At 38.1% G+C, this 26,686-nt stretch overlaps 4 protein-coding genes across 4 annotated transcripts; all 4 read right to left on the reverse strand.

The window, feature by feature from the left end:
- Nucleotides 1-580: 580 nt before the first annotated feature.
- On the reverse strand, nt 581-14,035 carry LOC141903757 (transmembrane channel-like protein 7). Its single transcript, XM_074792035.1, has 17 exons — nt 13,897-14,035; nt 10,019-10,224; nt 5,662-5,722; nt 5,295-5,373; nt 4,950-5,209; nt 4,525-4,673; nt 4,175-4,325; nt 3,709-3,870; nt 3,226-3,398; nt 2,445-2,565; nt 2,242-2,339; nt 2,006-2,113; nt 1,826-1,901; nt 1,612-1,742; nt 1,380-1,535; nt 1,205-1,283; nt 581-1,018 (listed from the first exon to the last, which is right to left on the reverse strand). The coding sequence occupies exons 1-17, from the start codon at nt 13,903-13,905 to the stop codon at nt 875-877; spliced, it is 2,163 nt and encodes a 720-aa protein (XP_074648136.1). The 5' UTR covers nt 13,906-14,035; the 3' UTR covers nt 581-874.
- A 2,860-nt stretch (nt 14,036-16,895) lies between these two features.
- Nucleotides 16,896-20,372, reverse strand: LOC141904112 (solute carrier family 22 member 15-like). The gene is made up of 8 exons (XM_074792622.1): nt 20,003-20,372; nt 19,432-19,660; nt 18,940-19,135; nt 18,258-18,491; nt 17,946-18,080; nt 17,656-17,856; nt 17,330-17,402; nt 16,896-17,258 (listed from the first exon to the last, which is right to left on the reverse strand). The coding sequence occupies exons 1-8, from the start codon at nt 20,312-20,314 to the stop codon at nt 17,040-17,042; spliced, it is 1,599 nt and encodes a 532-aa protein (XP_074648723.1). The 5' UTR covers nt 20,315-20,372; the 3' UTR covers nt 16,896-17,039.
- A 2,372-nt stretch (nt 20,373-22,744) lies between these two features.
- Nucleotides 22,745-24,106, reverse strand: LOC141903315 (protocadherin beta-14-like). Its single transcript, XM_074791418.1, has one exon. It carries the CDS (start codon nt 24,104-24,106, stop codon nt 22,745-22,747), a length of 1,362 nt encoding a protein of 453 aa, XP_074647519.1.
- A 531-nt stretch (nt 24,107-24,637) lies between these two features.
- Nucleotides 24,638-26,061, reverse strand: LOC141903317 (protocadherin-11 X-linked-like). The gene has a single exon (XM_074791419.1). The coding sequence runs from the start codon at nt 26,059-26,061 to the stop codon at nt 24,709-24,711; it is 1,353 nt and encodes a 450-aa protein (XP_074647520.1). The 3' UTR covers nt 24,638-24,708.
- Between the last annotated feature and the right edge of the window lie 625 nt (nt 26,062-26,686).

Consider the following 26,686-nt stretch of genomic DNA (forward strand, 5'->3'; position numbering starts at 1 on the left):
ATTCACGTATTATCTTTTTTAACGAAACCCCTGCCCTAAGGTCCAGATGACGTCACCTCCTGTTTGACCGTAATACCCGAGCTTTGGTCTCGTCAAATTCGAGTCATCATCTACCTTTACCAACACCACAAAGATCATACCTAGGCCAGGTCACACCTAGGCCAGCCAGCTAACTTAGCTGGTGTAACAAGCTCAGAGAGTATTTGCCTATGTGCAAGTAGCCCTGGACCCAGGTTTCACATGAGAACAAGACAAACAATAATTCATTTATTTGAAACAGGATATTTTATTGATTGTACTCTGAGTGATTAGTTTTTTGCTTGAACCCAAAAATAAAGAGATAATTTATTTATTTATCACAGTTAGGCATCAGATATAATATACAGAAAATATACATTTTAACAAATAATGTTTAACAACTGAAAGTATTTTTCATCTATTCCTACTGATTAATCAATTATTGAGATACTTCTACTTTTGACGTCATTAATTCTACACTTTTAACCCTTAACTTAAACAAAGGGGCGACTCCCTCCCTCCCTCCCTCCTTCCTTCCCTCCCTCCCTCCCCAAACCCCCCGGAGTCTTAACATGTTATCATTAGTACCTTCATAATTACCATAGCTACAGAAATGGGCAACTTTTCGACACATTTTAATCGCCGTAATTGATACAAATACTGTTTTTATTTCCGTTGATATCAGAGAAACCGGTTTTGTGAAACAGTTGAAACCTTAAAACAATCTGTTGATCTGAGTCTAAATATATCAAAACGTTTTCAGATTCTGAGAAATAAACAACGTCAATGTGAAGGTCACTGTCACTTGTCTACGTGGAAATAGTATCTCTGCTGGCTGATCGAGCTCACTGTAGTTCTATGGCTGGGCGACAGGGGGCGGTGCTCTAGGACCCCCTTTTGACGCGTCACTGACGATGCTACGAAGAGATTTCTTTTTGGAAGTTTGTTTATCACCGAGTGAGTTCAGCCTCGCTACCATAAACTGTTTATCCTTGCCTTCCTACAATATCACAACAATACATCATGTATTACCGTAATTATCACAATGGAACAATGAGGAGTTTAAGAATGGTGACCTAGGTACAAAAGTAGTGAGGCCAGGAGGACTGTAAGTGGAGTGAGGCCAGGAGGACTGTAAGTGGAGTGAGGCCAGGAGGACTGTAAGTGGAGTGAGGCTAAAACTTACTAAAATCAGTTGCTCTTTGAGAATATCATTTCGGGCGCGGAAAGCTCTTCCTAATGTAGCATAGTAATAAATCATCAATCTAGAAATAATACAAATCATAATTCATTTCATTCTGGTGTCTAAGAAACCTCAATCAATCGCGGTTCATCCTCCTAAATCAGCTACATCTACTCACATTAACAACAGAATTAACGGTACAATGAATCCAGCAGATCCGAGGAAGTTTAGGATATCGTCGACGACTGCGGGCCAACTACTGATTAATGTCGTCACAGATTCATACATCGTGTTATAAACACGGAATGGTCCGCATCCTTTCGACGGCCCAATCCTACATGAGAAAGAGATAGAATTCTATAAAATACTGCTGTTCGTTCTAGCATGCTCATAAATCTCTGTTTAAATACCTCGCTATCACGAAACCAATCGGCAATGCGCACAGGAAGTACGCCAGAAGTAGTACGATCAAGAAGAATGTATTACTACGCGATGCTACAAATGGTTGCTCGGAAGGTTTCATATTCACTAACGCTGAACCCTGAAATATGATATATAAGATGTTCACATTGATTTCTCATACAACCCGGCCGGCTCGGTCGTTTCCACCGACAATCAGTTTACCTTTTTGAGGTAAAACACGATGAAGTATTTCACAACAGTCATTCCCGGTATCAGCGGACAAAAGAAAAAACCAATCCTGAAATATATATGATTTACATGTATATTTATATAACGATGGACCAGGAATAACCTACCTATCTAGGCCAGGTTCGAGCGGGATCTAAGGGTCTCATTACTTACCAGCAGAGTGTCTGACCATAAATAAGATCTAATACGTTTTTCGGAATGTCAAATTCTTGGTATCCAGCAATTTGTACGATCTTACACTGGCATTTGTCAACTATCAGTCTGTAAAAGAAATTTTGATAACTCGTTAAATGGTTTAAAGATGCGTGGACTTTATTTATCTTACTAGGATGGCGGCGGTGGACTATGACAATACTTTAGGGAACTTGACTCGGCCCTTGTACACTTACTTCCTCGGAAATTCTACGATTAATGTAACGCAGAATACAGTCAGAAAATCCATGATGACCAATTTATAGAAATTCTGTCCAACGTACGTTTCCCAGCACTGGAAATTCATAAGATAATCGAAATTCAATTTTGATATACGACGAAAGAATTAAAGAACCTTCATTCGAGCAGAAAAAAAGATTTCTGATGACTGGATGCATACCCTTAATGGAGTACATTCATTAATGCCAACACTACATGTAGCATCTTTAGTTGAACAGGTCACTTGGACGTAAAGAGTAGCTATTAGAAATCCCAAAGAGGCCAAACGCAACAAAACAGCCCTGAAAATAATATGAGCAAAACAATAGAAACAATGCGTGGTACTAGGGGAGAACTACAATACAGTGATCCAGAGAGATTCAATAACTTATTATATGCGGGATACGATTCGTTTAATATTTACAAACAGGTCCAGCGAAACACTGCATTTCATAATTATCATTAACCTATGTACATGTGTACTGGCCGGGGACTAATGCATTGATTTCAGTAAATTGTGTAGAATCTGCGACCAGCACCATCACACAGATGTGTCACAGAATGACAGGTGCTGCTGTGGACAGATTCAACAATATGTCACATAATAACAGATGCTACTGTGGACAGATTCAACAATTATAGCATCTTTCAGTGTGCGGTATTGGCGCTCTAGTGTCAGATGTTGACGACCGTTAAGTGCTGCCCCTATACATATCAATAGCGGTGAACAAGAGAACTAACTCGACTGAACGATATTCTTACTGCGGCAAGCGCGTACTTGATCAGTTCCCAAATTCGCCGATAAGTATATAGGGGCAGCACATGACGGTTGAGAATTCAAACACTTCATTTTATCGCTCGATATGAAACAAACTTTAGCGTAGGACAAAGAAAGACACGCAACAAATTACACAGAACAAATGCTAATACAGAATACGGACTTGGTCTGGTTAATTACTTACCGAACTATTGTCATCTGTACTGCGAACATAGGACGGTATTCCTCAGGTTTAACCATTATTTTGAATAAAGTCGGAAGCACAGCGTTTAATGCAGTGATTGTCAGCGACGGTAAAAACTCGATGAGCAATTTCAGAAAGTCGTGATAACCGCTGTAAGCTGCACTTTTAGTCAACTGAAAAAAACAACAGGACATTAACAGGACATTATTCCTAGGTCCATGAAAATAAAGTTCGAGATGGTTCCTTGAGCGACGTTTCGACTAATAGAATATAAGATGACTATGAGATAACTATTAGAATATAGCCGAAACGTTGAATACAGACTGCTAGCTCAAGGAAACATTTTCGGGCTCCTTATTTTTTCTGTGGATTTGTCTACATTACGAAGACATTAACAACGTCTAACACGTGAATCACGTTTAGCAATTTGGGATCGGGTGTCTCAGGGTTCCAGATTCTGAAATGGCTGACAGTGTTTCGTACCTCTAATGTTAGAGTAGTGACGACGTATATACAGTAACCTCCAGCAGCAAGTAAAGCTATTACTATCAGATTGATGACAAGTCGTATTGAATACAGGTTACATTTCTGCTGAGTGGTGCGAGCTATTCTCTTCAACTCCCTCCTTTCCTCGTCCAATTCAGCCTGAAATCATACAAATTAATTGATCAAATTTATATCGAGTGAAAAGAACTTTATGGCCGATAGTTCTATAGCCTGGTATTAACTGTTAACCCGTGGGCTAACTCGAATCATTGTCAATTGAGTTAACCCACGGGTTTAAGTTGATACCTGTCTAAAGAACCAGTTATACTGGGCCCAGTTACTGTGACAAGAATCCTGAGATCAGAAGACTGGTCACTTAGATTTCATCAGATCGGTTATTTTAACTAAATAAGGCTTTAACTGATCTCAAATCTAAGTCTGGTGACGGACTGTATCAACTTACAGAGAACTGTTGGTAAAGACTTTTAGCTTTGATAAGCGCGCTATCCTCTAAAGTCAGAGTATAATCCCAGCTGGAGAATATCATAGAACTGTATTTCATGTTAACCTGATCGGCGCTATCAACTATATTCCGTTTCAATGTATTTGTCATGCTAGAAAATAAAGACAGAATACATCACTGAATCTTGGCTCGTGTTGTTTAACAAGGTTCCATATACCAGTGGTACCAAGGTACGAGTAGAATATGTGTGTAGCGGTGACTCTTGGGAAAACCAAAAGTCACTGTTTGCGAAATGCTTCCTCAGTTTTTACAGGTTTTCCGAAGGCCGTCTCGGTCAGAATACGACTTACCTACAAACCATCAGAATCAGACTAAACAATAATGCAACACCGGCGACACAAAGATAGGCTAGTGGCATGTTGTATGAGAACGTCGACGATAAACTAAACTGTTGATTGTCGTAATATCCATAAAATAAAATGGTTCGTTCCATCCAACCCTATATCAAATACAAATCAAAATAAAATTAGTATTTAGACTTTCCAGAAATTTCTTTTGTTCACGGATTTAAAATTCAATCAATTCGTGTTACGTCCCTCACAGCTATGGTAGGGTAGGGTACACCCTCACAGCTATGGTAAGATAGGGTGCATCCCTCACAGCTTATTAGGATGAGGGGAGTGAAGGGAGTCACACGAAGGGCCACATGGGTTCTTGATGAACCAGAATTCTTACAGCTCTATGTAACTGGGTCTGCTGCAAAAAATCTACTCACCGTTCCTTGTAAGAAATCTTGAATGAGTTTATCAGCTTGTTGAGTTGTCGTATTGGTGACGTATTCATCATAGAGCGCCGAACATTGTATGGAAGTGTTCATAGCAATATCCCCGCTGACTAGAGAACTAGTCGACTGAGTGGGGAATGTAATCTGTGGAATCACAGCGAATAGAAATACAACCAGAAAGATGAATAGATTCAGGAAGAACAGCCATCTCAAAAATACAAAATACGACAATACACCCGAACCAAAATGACCTGAAAATAAAAGAGTTTTTATGAAGTCATCTAAACCGCCCTACTTGTGAAAACATCTTAAGTGCAAGAACTTCATAAAGCCTACCTTCAATTGATTTGAATGATCCACCCCAAACTGATATCGATGGCGCATTTCTGACTTTCTTCGTCGCTGTAAGGAAACGCTGTGAACGAACAGAAGAAATTCTACGTTTAAGCCCGTATTCGACCGAAGCGCTTGACGGTCTGAACCGAGACCGAAGCTCAATTCCATCTTGCACTGTCGGCATTCCACAATTTCCACTACCGTTTTGCTGACGTTTTGAAAATCTGTTCTTTCGATCAAGGAATGAAATCCATGAACGGAAGACCATTGTTGCAACATTTATTCAAATTAGTTTTAAAGATGACATTAGCCGAGATGAGTTATAGGAAAGTTATCAACAACACTATAAGGGTAAGCCTAAGCGTACCTTTTTACCGCGTCCAACCAAAGATGAATCTTCTGCACTGATTTTTTCCAGTAATTTATATCTGAAAGAAAATACACAATCGTCACTTAGGCCTATACTAATCATTAAAACGTGGACATTATGTTTTTGAAAGAAGGATTAAAAGTTTTGACATCAATAATAATGGTAACGCGCTCGGTTACCTAGCCGATGCCCAATTTGTTCTTTGTACATTGACACGTTTTTGTAGTTTCTTATATTTATGTTTCCCTTTCCACAATAAGAATGTTTTCTCTGATAATTTATCATCCCTCGCTTTCTTTTTGCCTTTCAGTCGCTCTTCGGGCGTCGCTCCATAAACCGGTATTTTCACTGCCTCCATTTAGAAATATATGTTCCAACGTAGTTCTTGGTAGAATCCTGGTATCTATGGGAAACTGTTATTCCAATGATTCAAAACTTTTACGTAATATATTCCAAAATATATATAATCCTGGATGTAGTGGTGAAGTTGAACTGGACATTCGGAGCTGTGGTCGTTTACTGTCAACTGAACTAGTATATACATAATATTCCATATAATGACGACTGCTTCAGGCCACCTGCTTCCAAAGGGTTTTTACGGTAAATTAATTCGACAGGCCTGTATAGCCATGATTTACACAAAGAATGTACTGTCCCGTAACTAAATCGACGTTCATAGAGCTGAAATTGCTGAGAAAGAACCTACTACTAGTTTTAATCGTTTTTATCTGAATTTCTCATCGTTTGTCGTAGTTTGACTTTCAATTTCACTGACCCCTATAGCTCTGCATGATCCAGTCAGAACTGCGAGGCGTCTAGTCAGAACTGCGAGGTGTCTAGTCAAAACTGCGAGGGGTCTAGTCAAAACTGCGAGGTGTCTAGTCGAAACTGCGAGGTGTCTCAGTCGGACTGTTAGGGGTCTTGTCAGTTATTGCGTGGTGAATGATGAACATCTGTATGGATGAAGTTGCGATGATTGTACCAGGCCTAATTCAGTGAATTTATAATTGTCAACTGATCCAGTACACGCCACAGCTGCAGCCCTGATGACAATAAGTCGATGTATGAGACAGTATTACTCAATAAATCAGTATCTTGCATCCTCTCGATTAAAGCAATGAGATTAAAATCGTTTTTATCAACGATTTGAAGTAGACTCTGATGGTGGATCATGCATTACTGAGGTCATGGTTTTAGAGTAGCTTATGCAGTAGCACGCGTGTAGTATGGGTAGATGGCGCCCACCCGTCGTAATTAGTGATCTAGTCACCGGATAGAAAATATCAAATATATATAAAGCTAAACTGAATAGATTTCTGGCAATGACAATCAGTATATCTGTAAAACTGAAGCAGATGGATCGTCTCAAATATCAACCCGCTTTTATAACGATTTTTAAAATACGGTCTTTATATATTGTAAGCCTATAATTACTGGTGGCCCCTGATGAAATGAGATTCGATATTTTTTCTCCGCGACGTCTTATTTCATCTCAAATATGTTGAGATGTTATTAGGGTGAGGGGCGGCGGTGCTTTTAGAATACGCCGCAATACGTATATACATATTGAATGTGTAGAATGTAGTATGATTGAATCAGCTTCACTCAAACTAAAGCCACTGATATTTTTCATCGCATACATGTATATCGTGTGTATGTTAAACGTGAAATGGAAAGAAAATAAAAATGATGATTCAATAAATTGTTAGCGAGAGTAAAAAGAAGTCAATTGTATTAAGTTAAAACAGCTGCCAGACCATAAAACCAGTCACGAGTTTGAATAATAATCTATAAATCGACAATAATTCGTTATGTCTCAAGTGGTCGGTGAGGTATAGCCGCAAGTATATCAGTAAATCACTAAAAAGCTTCGTGGTTTCTAGAATTCGTGGTTTAACGACTGTAAACCGAGAATCATTTATTGTTCATTTTTTACCAGATGTTTTTGTCGAATCGGTATCAATAATATTTACGAGAGGGCGCAGTGCAAATTAGATATCAAATTAAGTAGACAATTTAATGGTTTATAGATTAAAGTAGTAATATATGGTTTAAAATCCCATAAAACCGTCTACTCTATTGGCTAAAGAAATAGCTAAAAAATTGACCAGAAACCTGAAACTGTGGAACTGAGTCCTGCATCTCATTTCTGATGCAGTTTGAAACGAGTGTTGGGTCTCGATCGAGTAACACAGCTAGCAGTGATAATACAGTGGGAGGTGGGACCTGAGTTTAGTCGGGAAGGTCACGTGCCTCCCTCGTTTGGCTGCAAACTACTGGGAAGTTAATCGAACTCGTCATTAGCAAGCAACAATGCGCCATCTATCGGAATACGTCTACTTCAACGGAATCAATCATGAATCAATCGTTTACGATGAAACATTCGGAGAAAATGATTTTTAACAAGAGCTTTAGCCAATAATGTCAGGTTAACCGTTCTGTATATTGTACTGTGTATTGTGTCCGCCCTGATATTACCTGCTTAGTTCAAAAATCCTTTTCATCCTTCCGGTTCTCCGTTCTGATGCCAGTTCGTGATGAATTGAAAATAGAAGCATTTTACTATCGGCGGTAGGCCGTCGAAGCCTGGGTCGGATCCGCCGATCCTCGGGTCTCGGGAACGTTCCGTAGCCTTCATCCTGTGGAATTTCAGCGCCGTCTATTTGAATTTTATCCAGCGGAACATCGGTTATAGTTTGTACGGTACAATCACGCGCCGAGTTTGGGCAACTTTGAGGACGAATTATCGATTGTCGTTGTCTATGAGGTGATAGCTGGTATAGGCTTATATCGTCCAGTGAGTCTAACACCAAACCCGGCAGAGACGGTGCATCCTCCATAATCAATCTATAAATCACTGTCCTAGATGTGTCTGTGTAGGTTTATGTATGTACGGTACTGAATTCGGACCGCTGTAAGACCATGTGTTTATATTTACATGAAACGTACGCACAATCGATGTTGTCCTATCAATTGATTTCAATCAGATCCACGGTCAATCGATGCTTTCATAAAGAAGAGTCTAATTAGAATCGAGCTCCTACTGACCACCATCAGGTCAGTCCTGTTTGTATAGCTTGTATATCGCTACTGTAATTACGTCCTAGACGGAGACACTAAGTGTAAGAAACAATAGGCCTAGTATCGTGTGACAGGCAGTGATGCGATAAACATTACTCTACTAAAACAAGACTGATATATCTGAACACAGACTGCACGTGTATTAAATCTAAAACAAACACATCCTCTCTCCCCCGGAGACTCCGTTCTATTTACTTTGCTAAATTGATGTATATTTTAATCTCAATGTTTCATTCATTTTATCCTTTTATCCTATTAAGTTTTAGATAAAACTCGCGATGAGATTTTGTTGTGAACACGACAGAAAACAGTGTTTACCCTGAACTTAATATTCTGTAAAATTGTCGTCATCTTGATTAAAGATTGGATCTATTTCTGATACCCGTGGTCAGTGGTGGAGTTACCGGTTAATGGCTTATACTTCCGGGCAATGACTGGCGTGCTGCCGGTCAATACTGCCGACCACATATACTGTTTATTACACCTCAGTCCCATAAAGCTTAAAAGTACATTATTTGAATAATGTTTCGGAGAGATATATTTGTTGTTTGTCTTAGAAACGTAATGAATTCCTAGTACGTACATATAAGTAGTGTATTAAACTAGACTCTCTGCGTTGGAAGTAGTTCATAAATGACTTCGTTGAAACGTCACTACTCCTCTTATCTGTTATAAATGGCTCATAGAATTGAATCTAAACATCACTACAGTTTTTATTTTTTGAAAATGACTCGTAGAATTGAGCCGGAAATGTCACTATCCTAGTTGTTTAAATGTGCATTTTTCTTCAATTGATTTAATAGACTGTCGCTCGTCTTTAGAAACCAATCTGGATTGCGGGGTTTGCAATCAGTGACCATAGTAATTACCATAAATAACATACATTATTCAAACACATACATTACCCGCAAACAATGAACTGTGCAGTGTGTAGGTAAAGAGACAATGACTGACTGTCTGACTGCGGTTTCATTGATACATCCATCGTACGATAAAAATCTGTCTAGAATTAATTTGTATTTGTTTGCGATGACGCACACGAATTGTTTGTAAAAACTGTTTTATCCGTTGTATTTTTCAATAGATATTTATTTATTTGTCAATCGATATATGAAAATATGAAATGACTGATGGGAAGTCGAATAGCGGGTGCAAACAGCCAGTAATGATTGGTCAATATTGAATGGTAGATTTCTAAATGGATTTTGGATTGTGTAAAATGTCTGTAAACAAATCGACAATAGTCGCGAAAACTCAAATAAATACCAATTACCTTAGCAAGCGTTTGGCTTCTATTGGAATCGCTGCATCTCTGATTTTAGTTAAAGTCGCGATTAGTTTTTCTTTATTCCAAGTTTGCGTTAGGTTCATATCACGTGCTATCGTTTCCACGATGTAGATTCCATTTTTACTGAGATGCAGATCATCCAAATCGGATATATCGATCAACATGATCGTATCGTTAGATTCGGGACGCACCTAAAAAAAAAAAAGAATTCCAGATGAGAAAATATACACGTGAAGCTTATATGGAAAAAAACCCGACACAAAAACCATATTTCAAAATTTCCAAAAATTCAAGCACCTTCATAAACAACAATTGAAAAATCCATTCAATATTTCAATGATAAGATGTATCTCTGAGTTTGAAGATACAGTTTGTTAAATGAACTTAGAAGAGCCACAACCGGTTTCAACCAGAATACATGTTTATCAACCTATCATGAATATCAATATGACTGCATGTGTTTCCGTTTCGGTTCCACAGCTACGGAGATATAGTGTGTGGTTTGTCTTTAGTTTGATTCGTAGCAACCGCAATTAACGGTTACCTTTTAGTTATATACATTGATTACACGACGACAAGTTCAGTAAATATCCGATGATGCAACAACGGACTATGAATACTAACAGCAAGGGCAGCAGTGTCTATGAAATTAGTTGTAAATTGATACGAGGTATCAAAATTACGTACCGGACCTATTCCTCTGGAAATCGCTCTCCACTATTGTTCAAGGCTCTGGAAAATATCATCAGCACAGAAAGTCCGTGGATCTTACCAACCAACTGAATAAACTCATTGATTCCAGCCCTTGGACTAGATTTAGCAACACCGAAAACATAGTAAATTTGTCTTCAACCACGTTATCTTCTACTCAGTGTCAACTTCTCGGCTACGGTTTGAATTTTTCTCTTCCTCATCAAGATAAACATGTTTTAGACTTTGTCACCCAATTGGAATATCGCAAATCATCTCCGAACAGTTTGGACTATAACTTTATATTCATGAATCTACAGGCTATATGCGATCAACTCAACAGGAACCTTTTTGAATATCTACCTCGTCGATTTCGGCTCGCCCTCCAAGAACTACGGAAGTTAAAGACTATTAAAATATCTAAGGCTGATAAAGGTGGCAAGATTGTGATTTTAGATCTGGATAATTATAATGTTAAAATGCAATCTCTCTTGGATAATCCTGGTGTTTATAAGAAACTTAAATCGAATCCTCTTCCTCGTATGCAAGCTAATTTCAACAGAAGTCTTTCGGATATTATTAAACGTTTCCCCTCCGCTAAAGAAACTCTGAATAAGTTCCATTCACGTCTTCCCTCTTTACCATATATCTATGGTTTGCCTAAAATTCATAAAGATAATGTTCCACTGCGCCCTATAGTCTCCAATTGTAATTCTCCTACATACCGGTTATCTAAATTTCTCGCGAAACAGTTATCTCCGGTGCTCGGTTCGTTCTCTCCGTCGCACCTTCGCCATAATCAACACTTACTTGAACGTATTAAGAATATTATCCCTGGCAACGACAAATTTATATCATTTGATGTTACTTCCCTTTTTACCAATGTTCCTCTTGGACCTACTCTTGATTTCTTAAAACGCAGATTACCATCACTTAACATTAACTTCGGCATTCCTACGGATTGTATCATCGACCTTATCTCTATTTGTACGACGGACTCCTTTTTTGAATTCAACAATTGTTTTTACGAGCAGACATTCGGTATCGCTATGGGAAATCCTCTAAGTCCTATTCTAGCTAATTTATTCCTAGAACATGTTGAATCTGAAATATTGCCTCTTTACATTGATATTCACCCTAAAATCTGGCTCAGATATGTTGACGATGTTCTGGCTTTGGTTCCCTTTGACTTCAATGTAGATAACTTTCTTATATATTTAAACTCCCTTTACCCGTCTCTGGCTTTTACGTATGAATGGGAATCTAATAGTAAAATATATACTGAACTCTTTAGCGAAAGGTAAAAAGTTCACGTATATATTTGTAAATCTCAATGAAAACAACCCGCGAGCAGAATGTACGTACATTATAGCATGAAAGATGAGAGATAGCATTAATACGAGTATCTAATTAAATCGTATTAATGATTAACTAGTTTTTATTGCCTCTGTTATGTGAAGGCATGAAAGCCGACTGTATTAATTCATATCGTCCTATAGCCGTGTACTGACCAACGAGTACTAGGCATAATTAGAATTAGTTTTAAATTGCTGACAGTCGCCGAGGCATGCAGAGTCGAGTTCAACTCGTCAACAACAAACAAACATTCACGCGGGCCTCGCAACTATCATTTATCAGGGGAAAAAACCGTCGCCACTTTCAGACGAGTGAAATATATGTATTCAATGAGTCACTCCTCGAGTTAATAGTTCTTTTTGAAATTCGCGGTTTATAGGAAACCTACCAACGCTGAATCCTACCTCCATTACTTCTCTTTTACTTCTCCGGATATTAAACTCGGTTTAGCTCAAGGATTATTTCTTCGCGCTTTGAGAATTTGCGACCCCTCATTTCTACCCGATGAAATTCACCATATTAACCAATCTCTCAAAAAACTTGCCTACCCCGATTTCCTATTGAAAAAAGCTCTACTTAAAGCTCGTACTACGCATTTTAGAAATAACAACCTTAGAACTCCTACGTTGGCTACCGATAAACAGCCTATCATTGTACCGTATGTACCTTTCCTCGAGAATTCTAAAGTTTCTCTTCGGTCACTAAATAAACAACTCATCTTTAAATACAATAATAAACTTAGTAACATATTGATTAACAACAAACCGAAAACCGAATCCCTAAACTGTGGAATTTATAAAATACCTTGTAAAGTTTGCGACAAAGTATATATAGGAGAAACAGGTCGGAATCTTAATCAACGCATAAAAGAGCATAAATTAGATGTAAAAAACTTTAAACCTGAAAGCGGAGTTGCTAGTCATGTTTTTCAGACTTCACACAATTTTGATTTTGCTAATGCTGAATTAGTTTACCCTTGCAGCGATAAAACTAGAAGACATATTTTGGAATCTGCATTAATTATTGAAAATTCGAACAACGTTGTAAACCTTAACAATGGTTTTTCACCCCATAATAAACTTATATCAAAATTCCTCTGTAAACTGGTTAAACTCAACACTTGATTTCCCCTTTGATTATTTGTTATTTGTTCTCTCATCAATTTCGTCTCTGACTTAACTTGTATTCACCTTTGTTTTAAGTGCCCCCTAGTTTGTCTTTCTTTTTACTACTGACTTTAAGTTTCATTTATATTTATACTCACTATTGTTGTTTATAATCACCCCTTAGTTTGCTTCCCTTTAATCTATTTTAGCGTGTAACTGTTTCTACGTTAATTTTCCTTTAGTTTGTATCATCTCTGATTACTTGAATTAGTCTCTTTGTCCCTGGATTGTATATATATCTCATAATTTCTGTAGTATCTCATTATTCCTGAAGATGACTATTAGGATATAGTCGAAACGTTGAATAAACTACTATCTCGAAGTTTCATTTTCGGACTTTTTATTATCATTGTGGGATTCTCTCCTCATCGCGTCAACACGGATATTGTGTTTTACCTATCGTGATCTATTTAGGGTCATTCGAACGTTAAAAGCCTTCGGTTAATTTGAATTGGTTCGTTGTTAATAGATAATAAATCATTGAAATATCTAAACACTACTGTCGGTATGGTCGGTATGGTTATAAGCTTTTCGAAACATATCGAATTTAATATAATAAATAAAGTAACTTTGCTTCCTACATTTTGAATTCCTGAAATTATTGAATGAACTATTCAGTATGAACATAACGCATTTGTGAATTCAACTTACTTTAGACATTTTGTGGCTTTATTCCCTGTTACAGGTGTGAACCAATAGTCGACGGTCGATCCGTTTTTAATCGTACAATCCTAGAATAATAGGTTTCATCCGGTGACGTTTTAAAACAGCAAAAACAAACTATTAACTCGAGGAGTGACTCATTGAATACATATATTTCACTCGTCTGAAAGTGGCGACGGTTTTTTCCCCTGATAAATGATAGTTGCGAGGCCCGCGTGAATGTTTGTTTGTTGTTGACGAGTTGAACTCGACTCTGCATGCCTCGGCGACTGTCAGCAATTTAAAACTAATTCTAATTATGCCTAGTACTCGTTGGTCAGTACACGGCTATAGGACGATATGAATTAATACAGTCGGCTTTCATGCCTTCACATAACAGAGGCAATAAAAACTAGTTAATCATTAATACGATTTAATTAGATACTCGTATTAATGCTATCTCTCATCTTTCATGCTATAATGTACGTACATTCTGCTCGCGGGTTGTTTTCATTGAGATTTACAAATATATACGTGAACTTTTTACCTTTCGCTAAAGAGTTCAGTATATAATTCCACTATGAGAAATTTAAGAAAATAAGAAGTGAAACACCAAGGCAGTCCAATTCTTCAATGACTACGAAAACGATACGATCGAAAGAAAACAGAGTCGGAGAATTGTTCCCTTGAGTTAGTAATTTATTTCGGCTTTATCCTAATGCTGTAAACCTCACCTAACCCGGACTAACCGGGACCTGGGAAGTGTCTCGGACTAACTGGGACCTGCAAAGTTGGTCCGAGGTTTAAGCGAAATCCAGTTAAGGATAGAAAAACACGTTAGCAAGTCAGAAAAATCATTTTCTTTTTTGTCCAAATTAGTCGAAAGTCCGAGTCAGACGATGTTTACATTCAGGAATACTGAACACTGAACTTGTTTTCAAATGATTGATGATACATTTTCGTGAATATTCTTTTTTAGAATAATCAAACCAGTGATAACCCAAGAGTAGGTTATCAGTAAGAACTTACTTTAAATCTTTGATTTACGTGTGAAGAATTGTATTCTCATTCCTCGCGTGTGGAGTGTAGGATCCTAGAATCTCATTCCTCTTGTGTTGGATCCTAGACAAAATCCTGCACTTTAAGAATCAAACCTCGAAGCCAGGAATGAGGAACCTGTTTAAATTCATATGGACAGACAACATTGCGAGTTTGTGTATATTTATAATGACTATAGTTTAAACAAACAAATGATTTCTAATTCAATATGAATTCATTCGCCTCAGATTGAACTGCGCGTGAATGACGTCATGTCTCGGGGTTCTCCCAGTGAACAGTCCTAGTCTTTATTTAGCCAGCGACAACTCGACCACCGAAAATACGCGTCAGTAAGTTTTATTTTCGCTCTCTCAATATCAATATCTGATTAAAAGTAGAATAGCTCCCTGCCACTCAGACTGGCAGAATAGATTAAAACCGGCGAGTTGTTTACATCACGTGACCCACTCTAAACCAATCACAGAGGCTAGATAGAGTTAGCCATTGCAACGCTAGGAGTTTTTTGGCTGGTGTAGGAGATGTTTACTTTCCAGCGGCTCCTGCGGCTGAAGCACAAACACCGCCGCACATAATTAGAAACTGCCTTCGAATTTCTCGTCCGAAATAAATATACAGATAAAAATTCATCGAGTAATTCAGTGACTGTATGAGCGCGCTTAACTGATAGGGGAAAGCTAAAGTCTGATCTAAACCCGGTATTAGATAAATCAGGACCAGTATGACACATAGCGGGACTGAAGTCACGATAAAAAACACGCAAACCGATACCACCATTATCGTCGCTTGATTCGCGCTCGAGTTCGATTTACTGTTCTCAACTTTCTTCTTCATCTGATTCATATTATAGAAAATACAAGCCGTGATGAAAATAAGGCTTAAAGTCGGGTTGAAACCTTGTATAGAGACTGTGAATAGATAGGTTACTGTCATCAGGGTTTGATCGCTGAGGTAACAACCGTGTTTATCATCATAACTAACAGCCAGGAAAAACAGACTATATATACCAGCGCAGACGACGAATGTTAGAAACGCCGTTAATGATGTCTTAGTCGGTGTCCAAAAACTGGGACCCGAAAACGGAAAGCGAATGATACAAAGACGCTCGACTCCGACCAGAATCAGGAGACTGGGTCCGTAGCAAGCGGAGGTGTTGTTATAGAACTGTTGACTCGCGCAGAGGAACCAGGAATTCACGGGGATACAAACGGAACCGTTGATATGACAACATAACGTGTTCACTAACGTCCACATGTGAGTAGTTAGAAATGTAAAATCGGAAAAAGCGAGCGCAATGAAAAAACGACTGTAGGATAAACGGCGTAATTTAGGCGTAGACATTACTAACACTATCAACACGTTACCGACTGAGCCCAGAGATAAAACTATAAACTGATAGGTGTAATAAACCCATCTATAGATCGGGTATTGAGACACGATAGCCGGATGTAGAATCGTCTTCGTGTAACCAATAGGATTCGGATAAACAGACACATTCATTCCGCGACCGGGATTTTAGAGAAACCTGCTGCTGCTGCTGATGGCTGCGGCTGGATGAGAGAGAACTGTTCTCGATATTTAATGTGTCATTCAGTAAATTAATATCTAAAATTTGAGGTTCCAATTTTCTCAGCAGTTTCGTATCGGTAAACTCATTATAAGCTTAGATAATCGGCCAATTTGTGATCGATATTTATATCGATTTCCAATATAAACGGACTTCACGTTGAATTTGTATCGATAGGAATTTGACACTGACACAGTCATCAGATTGTACCTATTCACCTTATTGATACTTCGACTCATAATTGACTTAAATTCATAAGATAAAAACTCGGGGTTCGCACGACTCTGTGTCTTAGATTAAACTATGTTTTATTTTGTTTTTGAATGTTACAGAAAATACATTAATTAACGCGTCTAATGTAAGACATTTATATTTTTCATTCATTTGTGACAGAAAATATTGGAGTTGAAATTTCTATATATGAAATATATATCTTGAACATTAAAACTTCCACCTTGAATTTAGATGAATGTAACATAGATGCATAAATTAGCATATATTATAGTTTATGAATAATAAAATTACAAATTCAACTGTTTACAGTTCCATTCAAACCCTCGAGTTCAGTTGCAGTAGCGGGTGCTTCATCGTCGCTTCGGGTTTTAGTTTTCTTCGAACTTTTCCTAGTTGGTAAACTTTCCGGTAGAGGTCGCCCGGTAGTTTCCGGAAGTATGGTATAAAGTAAGATCGAACTAATCAGAGTGAAACCGGCATAGACTCCAAAAGGCGCAGCTTTATTGAACGTAGCCTGAAACAGGAGGAATCATTATAGCGAGGTTACAGTTAGTTTATCAGAATGTTTAGATCTGACTGACTGACCAGTAAGGCAATTTGAGGAGCCAATACTCCTGCCAGTCGAGCGGCCACGTTTCCGGCTCCGGTTGAAACATTCCTGTACAAAACATAAATCAAACTTGAATTTAATGACAGAATAGTAAATGATACAATAGTATGAACCATAATGATGAGAGAAAATGATTTAGTGAACACCTGACGATCTGGTCTATAGAGCCGGCACCTTAGAGAAACAGGGTTCCATTGTGATTCCATCTTCATTTCATATAATCAATGAACTACTTCTATATAAATCAACTTCTTTGACAAATTTGCTTAAAAACAAGTCCACCACATTTTACTGTGATTACCTCATTAGAGTTGGATACAGTTCAGTAGAAAACAGCAGCACTACAGACCAGGAACCAGTAATGATCATCTTGGACGTTAGAATTAAAGCTGTCTGTGGCAAGCGACTTTCGTTAGGTCGTACGATGTCCAATACAACAACTATAATCATCAGAATACAGACAATACCAGTAAACAGCGGGTATCCTTTCCTTCTTCCGATACTAGAAATTAGTATGCAAAATATCAAATATCAAGATACGATATGTTTATGATTAGATATCGATTCATATATCTCAAATATGTTTCTTACATGTTTATGAGAAAAACTAGAACCCAACGAACTGCGGCCATTAAACCGTATATGATTAACATATTCAGGTAAATATCACCCGTGAATCCGGAGAATTGTGATTCAATTCCATAAGAGACAGTCGAACATGTAAACCTTTAAATACGAGATTAATAGAACATGTAAACCTTTAAATATGAGATAGTATTTCAGGGAATTTTTCATCATATACATTTAACCAGGAAAGTGATCTCTGGTTACTTAGATACAGCTCAATTTAGTAAAGAATTATTATCGATATTATCATTAGATAGATATATCTATATAACATACCATCCGAACATGATAGTCAGACTCATGATTGTAATTTTCCTAGTTGAGAATAGATGCAGATAGCTATATTTCTGTCTTTGTTGTCGTAGTTTTTCATCATGGTCGGCAATAACCTTCAGCACACTTAGATCGGGCACCGGTTGGCGATTCACTCGGGCCATCAGTTTTAACCATCTCTCCGCTTCTTTAAATCGTTTTTTCTGCAGCAACCAACGGGAACTTTCCGGTAAAAACCTATAGAAACCTACACACATATTTATCAATTCATCTAATTTGGTATTTTAACCAAGGTATGAATGAAAATTGTTTGTAATTCCAGTATTACATTTTACATCCGTTTCATTTAGTTAATACTACTAGACGGTAAGCTTTCTGAGAACATGAGGAAATAATTCGTTGAGGTGAACTCGGGATGGCTGCAGCTTTCTATATAATTTGGAATATATTCATGATTAAAAGAATGATTTAGATTTTCTCGTCGGAAAATGCGAAGAAATAATCGCTAAATCTACTACGAGCTACATGTATATCACATAATAGAAAATACCTGAATAATAGAAAATACCTGAATTTCTTAGAATTCGTAAATCAGATGGTTCTGATGTTCCCAGGACGCTTTTTTGTACAATAAGATGAATTCGTTAATGTGGCAAATGTAAAAGGACATATTCACTTCACTTACGCAATAGCAAACGGGAAAATTGGTAACGACCACAGCCCGATAGCGAGACATTGTTTTCTATAGTCTCGGAGAGTGTATCCGGCTACAGTTAGAATGAGGGGTCCGAGGTTCCAACCTACGCGATATGACAGCAATGTTCTCCACTTAGGTGCTAGATACTCGGAGAGTAGAACAGTCGTTACCGAAACAATTCCACCTAAAATGATAAAATGACACTGCAATAAAGAATCGGAATTCAAACTCGTTGAACTTTCTCGTCGATATGAAGTGGATACTTAGAAATCTTTCCCTGATTAAAACCATTAATGGAACACTCCGAGATAATATAAAATACCAATCTAAGAATTGAGAATAAAGTTCAACATGTTTCATTGAGCTACGGGTTTATTCAACGCTATCTAATCGAATTATTCAGTTTCCCTAAAGATGACTTGCGGGACATAGTAAAAAATATTCCTATCAACAAAATTCGAAGAAAAGAAATGTTTTTACCTGCAGATAATCCGGTGATGAATCTCAAAGCCGTATAGACGGTCCACGAGGGAGCTAACATCGCTAACGTCTGAACTATAATACCCAGACCCCAGGATGACAGTAAGGCTGGTTTCCGTCCAAATAGATCACTGACTTGACTGGCAACTAATGCACCGATTAGTACACCGGCGAAAAATACACTACTCATCAATTTGGGGATGTAAGCTCGATCGCATATCAATTCCCACTGGATAATAATATACAGATACAAATCAAAAATGAAGCGATAAAACGAGGAAATTACATTAAACTGCAGTAGATTCAGACTCCTAACTCGGTACAGGGCTATATCAGAGTGAATTTCTATAATGAAATTAGTTTTTCGAAAATTTCTCTGATTGTCAACTCCGTTGAAACATTGACAGCAGTCCCAACGCCACCGAATAGGGAAAAGTTTGTAAAATTCAGGACCCGGTTCCACAGCCGGTTGCTTAGTTAGAGTCAACTCTGAGTTTAGATGAATTTGTTTTCAAAAACCAAATATAACCCGGAACTGTGAAACTGGTTCCGGTACACTGAACTAACTAACCTCTGTAACTGTACTGATGTATTTAGTGTTGAATGTAAAGTTGACGCACGGTTTTCCGTTAACGCAATATCCTTCAACAAACTCCTCACCGGACATATTACCGGTAATATTATACTCGAGATTCGGGCAATACCAACCAGGATTCGCCACATCGAGTACAAAAAACTTTATAAACGCAGCACCAGCAGCTTCCATAATCACGAAACTTGTGAAGAGACATGCTACAAAACAGCTTCCACCAATTATATCAAATAAGTCATCAAACTTTGGCGCTTCATGATCTTCACCGATATCGCCTTCTTCTTCCGCCATGATTATATCCAAACTTTTTGTTTTGTTTCGATTGATCTTTCTTTATGTTTGACAGTGATATTTACAGTGAGTTTATAAACTATAGATTGAAATTCCTGCTATCAATGAAGTATTGGTTTTGTCTTATCTGTTTGACCACTAAACCTTTGCTCTGCAGACTCGTATCAAAATCTAGTTTTGTGATAAGTATGTTTTACTGATAAAGTTTTTTTGTCAAAGGAGTTTAACTATATTTCAATGAAACTCTACGCGTAGTTAGACTGAATTCGAACAGTTTCGATGAGGTATTTGTTTTTTCATGATGTCAAGTTTGTTTACCGATGATAATTTTACAGATAAGATTACATTTTAACTTTTAATACTACAGGTGGTTATCTCAATAAGGTGTTCGACGAGTACTGAAAATAAGATAATTTGTTCACGTTTTAGAAAATTTCAAAATAATCCACAAAAGAAGTTTTTATACTGCGTATTGTATATAAAATCATGTTCATGTATCTATGAATGGCACAATGGTAAAAAATATTTGAAATTTGATTTAACTTAACGTATGTAAAAGCAAATGAATGGCGTCAATATGCATTTTATTGTGTTGAAACATGAAATATCAATACTCATAATTCTTCAGTTCATTTTGAGAGATTCCATGAGTATCAAAAGTATAATTGAAATATCAATATGAAGCGTGTCTGGTCATTGATTCTTATTGTTGAATCATGTGTCAGTTTTTCAATAGATTTAGTCGACAAAAACATTTATATTTTATTGTCAGAGTTTGGAACGGTGAACGCGATGCAGACCGCTGTTTGGAGAGCATGTTAGGCTAGGATCGTTCACACAATGTCTATCAGTAAAAACAACAGTACTGTAGTTATTAATGATCTGGCTTACTGGATCGCTGAAATTGAGAATGTTTTCACGCCTAAAGTTGAAGACATGAGACCTTCACGATACTGGTTAACATTACTCATTCTGCCGTGCATTATATTCACCGGTCTTATCGGAAACATAATGACATTACTGATTATGCAAATTAAGCTGCGCAGACGAACTTATTCCGTGTATTTTTCTGTTCTCGCTGTGACCGATTCGTTTGTGCTTGTTGGTCGACTTTTATTCTGGATGAATTTCGTGTTTAAATGTATGGGTTTGAATATAATTGTTAAATTTCGTTCGACCGCTGCTTGTTTATCGATAAACTATACGATGCACGTTTTCCAAAACATGTCTTCGTGGTTTATTGCAGTCGTGTCCATTGAACGTCTCGCTTGTGTTTCTTATCCATTTCTGACGAGACGTTTGAACAAAGTTAAAACAGCCAGAATTATAGCGTTATTAGCGACTGTAGGATGTATGCCATCAGGGTTTATACAGTTTTTTAGTGTGCGGTTTTCTCCGTCTCAGAATCGATGTGTTGTGATGAACTATCGTAATTTGAGTAGTATTTTAACACTTGTCTATTCATTCACAGTGTTTTACATCCCGGCAACTTTCATCCTAATAGTAAACGTGCTCTTAATGGTTGTCCTTCGCTATAGAACATTCACAGGACGCAGAAGTCAACAGGCCGAAGAGAAAGGCGCCAAAACCAATAGAGTCATCATTCTAATGACTTTAGTCGTGACATTCTCATTTTTGATTCTATGCGCGCCACATTGGATAATGCAAAGTACAGAAGTTTACAAATCAAATATACCGTATATAAAAGTACTCAGTGATTTGTTTGTGTTGGTTTATGTCGCTAATTACGGCGTCAATTTTTTTCTCTATGTTGCAACGGGAGCTGAAATCAGAAGCGCACTTCGCAAAGCTTTATGTTGCCTCTGTATTTGAACCCCAATACTGACCTTTGAGAAAAGTAAACTTAAATTTACAATCTGAATTATAGATATTCGTGCTGTCTATCCTATCAGAAAAGTTGTAGAGGGGCCGCATCACTAGTCTAGCATGAAATTACAAGAAATCGCTGTGTCAATGAAATGAAGCGTGAAATGAAACTGATAAAACATTAGAAGCGATAGCGTGTATTTTCTTACAGTGACCATCTACACACAGTACGTGTGGATACTCCTAATTCTTCCCTATCAATTTGACCCGTTTGTACCAGGATTTTACCACGACCAAACCATGGAAATACGAAGGACACTGAATTCACATAAATAATGGACCCAAGACAGCAGCTTTCAGACACTAGATAAAAACTACTGTATTTCCACATTCTCGTGATGAGAGCTTACAAAAATAACTGATTGATTTTACATGCATATATGACTTAATTCTAAATACAATTCATTCATGATAACAGAATCAGTGATATCATGGACGAAGGATTAACACGATCGAATAATCCACTTGTTAACGTCAAAACTTCAGCAGAATCAATTCCTTCAGCTCGGTTTGTTTGAGTTAAACTACACTTAACAGTTTATTTTATGGTACTGCAGGTTTGTCTGTTTCAGCATTATGTCGCGGAGAATGGATAATCCGGATTCGGACTGAGGCAGAGGACATCCTTGGCTCGCGTCCGTTATCTCTGGCTATTATCGACAGCATATATTCGTCTTTAGGTTCTTCAAGGTCGAGACGTGATCGAGTCGTTATGGCGCCCAGTTTAGAAACAGCGAATAAACGCGTAATTTTATCACCAGTATATAATAAACTATAAGTTATTTCGCTGTTAGGACCTCTATCTCGATCCGAAGCCTGAACTTGACCAACTGTAGTGTTGATCATAACATCAGATCTGATACTGAATTCATAGTGATTATTCATAAAAACGGGTGAATTATCATTGACATCGATTACAGCAATCCTGATCGTAGCTGTCGATGTGCGCCGAGGTTCACCAGAATCTGTAGCGAGAACTTTAAACCTATAGGTGGACTTCACTTCGCGATCTAGACGACTGTGAATAGATATAGCCTCGGTTCGAGCATTGATCGAAATCAATCCAGAATCGTCTAATATTCTGTAGCTCACACGACCGTTCGGACCCGAATCAGCGTCGACCGCTTGAACGTGAAGTAACGGGTAATTATACAATCGATTCTCGTAAATAGCTATTGGATATAAAGGTCTAGAGAATCTCGGCATATTGTCGTTTACATCCAACACGCGGATCTTAAGCGTTTCCTGTGACGTCAAATAGGGATCACCTCGATCCCTGCAAACCAATGTAACCAGATATACTGACCTCATTTCTCGATCTAGGCGCATGCGCGTGATCAGTGTATATGCGTTACGATTCATTCTGATTAAATCGAAGGATTCCGCATCCAAACTGCAATCGAATTGACCGTTCTTACCGCTATCAGCATCAGTCACCAGTAGCTGTGCAATAAACGTACCAACAGGTGCATTTTCCGCTACCTCGATCAGTCCATTCGGTGTTAGAGTGTTTGTAGTAATAACAGGCGCATTATCATTGACATCGTGAACATTTACCTCAACAAGAATTGTCTTCACTTTGTTGTCGTTAAGTCGCTGTATTTGAGTCGTTGAGTTCTCAGAACGAGTCGCATCGACTGGAATTGTATATGATTTCTGCCTCTCGTAATCAAGCGGTTTTATCAATACAACATCACCCGAATCAGAGTCCACAGAAAATGTCTGTTTTACTTGTTCCGATGCGTTGGAGTTGATCCTATACGAGAAATCGCCTCTCATTCGGCTTCGTAGAATAGTTGAACCTATCGGTAAATCCTCGTTTACAGATGTTGTATACTCTCTCGTAGAACGAACATCATCTTGATGTACAGACCGTGACGTGGCGCCCCCTGGTATGAAAATCATCACAGCAAGAAATAAGGCTGTGGAATATTTTAGTGCAAACTTCATCTTGTCGCTGTTGTGTAAAATACAGCAATGTAATCCCACTGCCTCACACACTGTATTCATTTTATATGCAATTGTCAATTACTAATTCTCTGTTGATTACTTGTGTAATTTTCGAAACGTTCACTGCAATTATCTGAGTCTGCTGGTTAATTGATCAATAACTGTAGTCTAACCTTGAGATATTTATGCGCTGTTTGTCAGGCTGGTTAATTGATCAATATGTTGTTAACAGTGGTAATCGTGTGTATCAATTGTATAATTTCCATTTGTGTAAATATTAATTTCTTTTTTGTTTCGTTTTTGTTCGTTGTTAACGTTGTGTGAATTGTATACACGAAATAAGTTCGATCTTGTGAATATCTGCCTTATACCCCTTCCTAGACCAGATAGATTTCAGAAAACTTGCTAATACCACCTTAGGTTCAATGCAATACAGAATATAATTGATAAAAAGAGGAAGGATTAACACTATAGAATCTATTGGTAACTTTAAAGTTCAGCAGAATCAATTCCTTCAGCTCGGTTTGTTTGAGTTGAACTACACTTAACAGTTTATTTTATGGTACGGCAGGTTTGTCTGTTTCAGCAGTATTTCGCGGAGAATGGATGATCTTTATTCGGACTGTAGTGTAGGTTCGTAGTTTTTGGTCTCCATCACCTGTCGCATATATAGTGAACTTGTATTCCTCTTTTGGTTCAAGGTCGAGTCGTGATCGAGTTGTAATAGCGCCCAGTTTAGGAGAAACAGCGAATAAGTGTCCAACTCTATTAGCGTATAGACTAGATATACTATACGTGAATTCACCGTTTATGCCTTCGTCCGGATCCGTAGCCCGGATATGACCGATTGTAGTGTTAATCGCAGCATCAGATCTGATACTGAATTCGTAGTCATCATTATCGAAACGAGGGGAATGATCGTCAATATCGACGACAGTAACGATCACAGTAGCTGTTGAAGTTCGTCGAGGTTCCCCGGAATCTGTAGCCGTAACTAGAAACTTCAACATAGGCGACTTATCGCGGTGAGCAACACCGATCGATATCGACCCTGTGCGGCTATTGATGCGGGTACGAACTTCCTCGGGGATAGATGCGTTAGCTATTATTCTATACGTGATCGCGTCCATATCTGCATCGAACGCTTCAACGCGAACCATTTCATCTCGATAAAACGCGTTCTCATACATATCCGCATAAAATATATCTTTCACAAATATCGGCGCGTTGTCATTTACATCCAACACGTGCACGACTATCAGTACCTGTGACGTCATAGGGGGATCGCTCCGATCACCGCAAACAATTTGAACTCGATATTGCAACCTTCCTTCTCGATCTAGTTTAGCGGCTGTGACCATTTTGTATTCGTTAATACTTGTTCTTATCAAATTAAAAGGTTGGAATCGATCCAAAAAGGTGCATCTAAATTGGCCGTTCTTATCGCTATCAGCATCAGTCACCAGTAGCTGTGCAATAAACGTACCAACAGCTGCATCTTCCGCTACCTCGATCAGTCCATTCGGTGTTAGAGTATTTGTAGTGATAACGGGTGCATTATCATTGATGTCCTTTACATAAAATCGTATCGTCACTAAATAGGTCGGTTCGGTTGATTTGTCATTAGAGGAGCTACTTGCATCTATTAGAATATAGTACACTTTGTGTGTCTCATAATCAAGCGGTTTTATCAATACAACATCACCCGAATCAGAGTCCACAGAAAATGTCTGTTTTACTTGTTCCGACGCGTTGGAGTTGATCCTATACGAGAAACCGCCTTCTAATCGCGCGAAAGTCGAACCTGTCGCCAGATCTTCATTTTCGTGTATGATTCCAATTTCATCGCTTACCGCTATACGTTGAATATATTCAGAATGCGACGTGGCGCCCCCTGGTGTGGTAATCATCACAACCAGAAATAAGACCATAGAATATCGTAGTAAACCCTTCATCTCTTCACTGTTGTGTAGAATACAGAAATGGCCCTCCCTCTCACTGTATTCACACTATATACTAGCAGATTAACTGTTCATAATCAAGGTTATGTTGTTTACTTTTGTAATTTTCGAAAACATTCACCGTTTGACTTTTTACCACGCAATTATCCGAGTCTGGTCGATTGAGACTCTGTTCAAATTGGTTAATTGGTATATAACATGGAGTATATGTTAATTCGTGAGCTGGGGAGGCTTTCAGCTCCCGTTGCTGCAACGTTCTTAGCTTTCGCTTCAATATTATCGACTCCGTCTGAATTCCAGTCAGACGGTTTTCTATCTAATTCCCACGTTATCCAAGATGTCCACCACACTGTATTTGCTGTCGGTTTGGATTCACCTTAATCTGAAAAAGATAATCAACGGGAACCTGCTTATAATGCCCTTAGGAGCACTAAGCGGTCGAGGGGAACCGTAAGTGGTGTTCTTTGGGCTGAGAGATAGATACACTTACATTCTATGCATCTTCAACATTAAGACATTTTTCTATTGTAAATATTTATTCTTATTTTCAAGACATATTTTACTCAAGTTCATC

This window comes from Tubulanus polymorphus, chromosome 4 (genome assembly GCF_964204645.1).
Source record: "Tubulanus polymorphus chromosome 4, tnTubPoly1.2, whole genome shotgun sequence".
Taxonomy (NCBI): domain Eukaryota; kingdom Metazoa; phylum Nemertea; class Palaeonemertea; order Tubulaniformes; family Tubulanidae; genus Tubulanus; species Tubulanus polymorphus.